General features: G+C 39.1%; 1 protein-coding gene across 1 annotated transcript; it reads left to right on the forward strand.

Moving 5' to 3' along the window:
• The first annotated feature begins 1,692 nt into the window (after positions 1-1,692).
• On the forward strand, positions 1,693-2,637 carry LOC101441438 (olfactory receptor 1E1-like). Its single transcript, XM_004476271.2, has one exon. It carries the CDS (start codon positions 1,693-1,695, stop codon positions 2,635-2,637), a length of 945 nt encoding a protein of 314 aa, XP_004476328.2.
• Positions 2,638-5,926: the final 3,289 nt, after the last annotated feature.

Raw genomic sequence — 5,926 nt, forward strand, 5'->3', positions numbered from 1 at the left:
AATGAAAAGAGTCATGTATTTAAGATACCCTAATATTTTTCTTGGGTATGAAATTACATCTGTGAAGTCTATAATAGTGTCTAAACTAGTGTTATATGGTTAAAGCTAGTGAGTACTTGTGGGAGGATTTAATAGGAGTGGTTTATCTAATTTAAGTAGATGATTTACTGCCTTTAAACTGTTGATGAGGGTTGGAGGGGTGTGGGTACTGGGGTATTTGGGAACCTCTTATATTATATAATGTGACATTTTTTTGTGATCTATGCATCTTTAAAAAAAGACAAATAAAAAAAAAGAAAGGGAGGACTGCATGTCTCAGCCTTAAGGAAACTTCAGCTATATGCTGTGTACCAGTTCTGGTGCTGCAGTCAAGGAGGCAGTCATGGCCTCTCCTGCTGGAGTTTGTGATCTGGTAGGGTAGATGGTTATAACAAGTACCCTCAAGTACACTGAGTACTATGGAGACAACATAGGAAGTCGGAGGGCACAGAGAAGTTTTGCTGAGCAAGAGGCTTTTAAGAGTATGTCTGAAGGATTTGTAGAGATAAGCCAAGTGAAGAGGGAGCAGAGAGAAGGTGCTAGGCAGGAGGACTAGCAAGCGTGAAAGGCTACAAGCAACAAATTATGACTTTTAGGTCAGGCATTGCTGGAGAGAGAAATGCAAGTGTCATTTTGTGGCCAGATGGGGCTGTGGGGGAGAAATGGTCAGGTCATGAGAATCTTTTTATGTCCGTGAAAGGAATCTTGTCTTTGACATAAAAGCAATGAAAATCTCTTGGCAATTTAAAACAGGACAGAGATATGATCAGATTTTCATCTTAGAATGCTACAGTGTGAATGAAGGGTATTCATGGAGAGTGAGCATGGAAGCAGGGAGACAAATTAAGAGATTGTCTCAATAGTCCAGGGAAGATATGATGTCTAGGATAGAGGCAGTTTACTTAAGGAGTGGATGATTAGCAAGAGAAATTATGTGGCAGAAGCTATAGGGCTTGATGATGGATTGGTTTTTCCTTGTGAGAGAACCAGAGAAATAAAAGAAAACTTTCAGGTTTCTGAATTGAGCACTTGGAAACCTTTTCCAAGATATGGGAGTGTGGAGGAAGAGCAGATTAGGACACAGGCAGAGTGAGATCATAAGTTTAGTGTGGAATCTGTTGAGCTCAAGTTGCCTGTGATACATTCAAGAAAAATAATCATCAAGGAATTGATTATATAGTACTGTAGGTTAGAGAGAGCTTTATGTCTGATGTTAAATGATAATGGAAGCTATGGGAGTAAATGAATATGTCTTGGAATTATGAATATAGTGTTTAGCAAAAACTCCAAGAAATCCATCATCATGTAAGGTACTAACAGTTGAAGCCAATTTCAGTCACTGAGAATGAATTGTCAGATAGATATGAGGAAAACCACTACATCTTGTGTCTCAGAAAAAAATAGACAAGGATGTTTTAGAAAGCAGAAAATATTGTTATGTGTTAAGAAGAAGTGAAGAAAAGAAGTCATTTCGCGTTAGGGAATTGGATCATAGAGACTGAGAAGATCGAGAATCTAATTGTGGTGATGAGGGTGCAATCAAGTGTTATTGCAGAGCACCTAATAGACCACGTATCATAGAAATATGTTTATATTTTGTTTAAGTTTTTAATGGACACTATTATTTCTTCTTAAAGATAATACAGTCAGAGCATGACAGGAAGGAATCAAACCATCATCTCTGAGTTCATCCTCCTGGGCCTGCCCATTGAACCAGGGCAGCAGAACCTCTTTTATGCCCTGTTCCTACTCATGTATCTTACCACTGTCCTGGGGAACCTCCTCATCATTTTCCTGATTCGACTGGACTCTGACCTCCACACACCGATGTATTTGTTTCTCAGCAATTTGTCCTTCTCTGACCTGTGCTTCTCCTCTGTGACCATGCCCAAATTGCTGCAGGACATGCAGAGCCAAGACCCATCCATTCCCTATGCAGGCTGCCTGGCCCAGATGTACTTCTTCCTGTTTTTTGCAGACCTGGAGAGCTTCCTCCTTGTGGCCATGGCCTATGACCGGTATGTGGCCATCTGCTTCCCCCTGCACTACACCGCCATCATGAACCCCAAGCTGTGCCTCTCCCTGGTGGCGCTGTCCTGGGTGCTGACCATGTTCCATGCCCTGTTGCACACCTTGCTCATGGCGCGGCTGTGGTTTTGTGCTGACAACGTGATCCCCCACTTTTTCTGTGATATGTCTGCTCTGCTGAAGCTGGCCTGCTCTGACACTCGAGTTAATGAGTTGGTGATATTTGTCATGGGAGGACTCATTCTCGTCATCCCATTCCTACTCATCATCATGTCCTATGCACAAATTGTCTCCACCATTCTCAAGGTCCCTTCTGCTCGGGGTATTCGCAAGGCTTTCTCTACTTGTGGCTCCCACCTCTCCGTGGTGTCGCTGTTCTATGGGACAGTTATTGGTCTCTACTTATGCCCATCAGAGAATAATTCTACTATTAGGGAGACTGTCATGGCTCTGATGTACATGGTGGTGACCCCCATGCTGAATCCCTTCATCTACAGCCTGAGGAACAGAGACATGAAGGGGGCCTTGGGAAGAGTCTTTCATAAAAGGAATATTCTCTTTTCTCTATAGTTAACATAATATACACATAATTTTACTTAGTTGATGCACTGGAATATTTTTCCTGAATTCTTTTTTTCCCCACTGTTGAGTTATGTTAAAATGAAATGCTATATTATTGTCCAATATGTAAAAGAGAGGAAGTAGAGCTGAGTTGTTGAACTAGCAAATGCATCTTTTTGATTTGCTGGCAGGGTCTTCCCTTTGTCTTCACCAGGTGACCCTGGAAATATGTAGTTTAAGAAGTGCACTTTTAATTGATCTTAATGTCTAGGTTGCTATACAACTGTTTTATCAGAGGAGCTTTTTTAAAAAAAGAAAACGGAAATTATTATTTAATTGTGATATCATTTTAAATAGTGCTTTTATATTTATTTTGGACTGTAATCCAAACATCTTGACTTCCCAGCCTTCCTTTGCTTTATCTGATTTCTTCATTTTTGTATTAAAATGTCTCCTATTTACTTGTCCCTATACAAAATTTCACATCATTTTATATCCATTGAGTTTTCCTAATTCATCTTCATGTCTAATTTGCTTATCTGTCCTTGCCTGACTCCACATGAATTTTTCTATTTCTTTTACTTTAATAGTGTATTTTGCCCTTATCTGGCAATTAACTAATATCCCATGGCATTAAAAATTATTTCCCCGGGAATGGGGAAGGAAATTAGAGGCTGTTACACACTTCATATTTTAAGAATGCCTTTCTTCTGTTTGGTATTTTGGACTTTATTAAACAAAACTGTAAATAAATGCCTTTATTTTGCCCTCATCAAGGAAAGGAGAAAATATATTTACACTCTTTTACAGTCTGAAACCTATGGACTTTGATGACTTGCCACTCAAACAGAGGATAAGATCCCAGACTGTCTGATTCTGGGGTTTCTTGTCATTTCCCCCCACCACAGATAGAAGGGAGCAGACATTCTTTTTTAAACTCTTAACCCCACTTATAGCATGGATGAGGTTTCTAAAATGATCCATTTACTTCCTTAATTGTCTCCTCGAAGTGATGGTATCCACATCTATCATTTTAATCCTCTCATGTATTCTTTTGACCTCCAAATCTCTATCTGCAGCCAGAGCTCCCAAGTGTTATTCTAATCTAACTAGTGGACATCTCTCCTTGAGGCTCTATGAACACTGCAGATCAACATGCACAAAACTGAACTCTTTATATTCCCCCCTAAACTGCTCTTTGTCATTTATTCCATATCTTTATTTATGACATCACCTTCCATCCAGTTACTTGAACAACTTCTTTATATGTATATATATTTACAAATTAGATTATTGTTAATAAAATTTTGTATTCTGCCTTTTTCATTTAATATTGTATTTCCTGAAGTATTTTTATACGCTCCGTGTGTTAGTTAAGGGAACACTAATTGTTATGATAGATAAATTCGGAAATCCCATGGCATAATACAACAGAAATATCAGTGTCAAGATAAGATACTAATATCCACATTAAATTACTTTTCCTCTATAAATAAATAAATACTTTCCAAAACCCAATTAAAAAGGCAATGGAAAATGGATCCTATTCTCAATAGCAATAAAAATTAAATGCAAGACCTGTATGAAGAAAACTTGAAAACTACTGAAAGACATTGAAGAATACCACAATAAATGGACATATACAATGATAGAGTGCCTCATTGTAACAGCTATTTGAAGTTTAATTTTATACAGTAAAATTTACCCATTTAAAATTTTACAGTTAAGTTTTGAAGCCTCAGTATTTCAGCATCAGTTGTCCTTAATTCAATGCAGTTCAAATCCAAATCTCAATGGAATTATTTCTGTGGAAATTGGCAAACTTATTCTCAACTTCATTTGAAAATGAAAATGGGTAAACATTTCTAAGAAATATTTAAAAAATACTAACCATAATTTTGCTGTTTGAAATTGACATGCATTCTTAAATAATGGGGCTATGTTTTATATCATTTTAATGTGTATTTCTCACTTTATGTTTTTTTGCAATGACTTACTACTTGCTGTTTATTTTATATTTATTTTTAAATTTTTAAATTTTTTTATTGTATGATTCCATTTATATGAAAAGTCCAGAATATACAAATCCATAGGAACAGAAAATAGATTAGTGGATGCCAGGGGCTGGCAGGAGGAAAGTAATGAAAATGTTCTCAAATTAGATAGTAGTGATGGGTGTACTACTTTATGAATATACTAAAAACTACTGAATTGTACATTTTAAAAAGGTGAGTTTTATGGTATGTGAATTAAATCTCAATAAAGCCGTTATTCAAAAGAAAACTAGGGCCAGTTGTCTGAGATGGTAAATTTGTAGAATGACATAGTTACCCAAACTTACTATTTTCAGACATTCATATTTATTTTAGACTATGGAAGTGATGTTAGACAAAAAGCAAATTCAAGTGATTTTCTTATTTGAATTCAAAATGGATCGCAAAGCAAAGGAGACAACTTGCAACATCAACAATGCATTTGGCCAAGGAACTGCTAAAAAACATACAGTGCAGTGTTGGTTCAAGAAGTTTTGCAAAGGGAGGAAGCGGGACAAGATGGCATCTGAGAGAATGCACCTCATAATCTCTCCTGCAAAGAAGCAGCTAAGCAGGGTCGGAGTCCTGCTGGACTGGGCTGTTTTGGGTGTTTGCAGGGCAGGAGGTGTCTGGACGTCGATTTGGTGAGACAGTGACAGAGGAGATTCTTGCAAGAGGTAGAATTTTGGGTCTCTTGCACAGAGGTTGGAGGTTGTGGGTGGGACTCTTCCCCCTGGGCTGGCAGCCCGGCTGTGGTGATTCCTGAAGGCTTTGTTGTGCGAGGGTGTTCCCAAGCCCTGAGCGGGCTGTTTCATGGGCTTGCAGCGCAGGAGGTGTCTGGATATCGATTTGGTGAGACAGTGACAAAAGAGATTCTTGTGAGAGGTGGAATTTTGGTTTTCTGACAGGGAGGTCAAAAGTTGTGGGTAGGACCCCTACTCCTAGGGCTGGCGGCCGGGCTGTGGAGATCCCTGAAGGCTTTGTTGTGCTGTGGTGTTCCCAGGTCCCATGTTAACCAGATGCATGGTTCCCAGGTCTGTGTCCCATAAACCCTGGTGACCCACGCTCCAGAGACTCACACACCTTAAGTCTGCAATATCACTGACTACCCATCCCCAAATCCACCATGCCCTGAGGTCCGTCTGAGGTCCTTGATTACTCTGGCCCTACACGGTATTTTTTTTTTTTCTTTCTCTCTCCTTGAGCTGGGAGGAGTGTACCAGCTGACTTGGGGAGAGTCTGGGAAGAAAGGAGAGGTGAATCTG

This window comes from Dasypus novemcinctus, chromosome 21, assembly GCF_030445035.2.
Source record: "Dasypus novemcinctus isolate mDasNov1 chromosome 21, mDasNov1.1.hap2, whole genome shotgun sequence".
Classification (NCBI taxonomy): domain Eukaryota; kingdom Metazoa; phylum Chordata; class Mammalia; order Cingulata; family Dasypodidae; genus Dasypus; species Dasypus novemcinctus.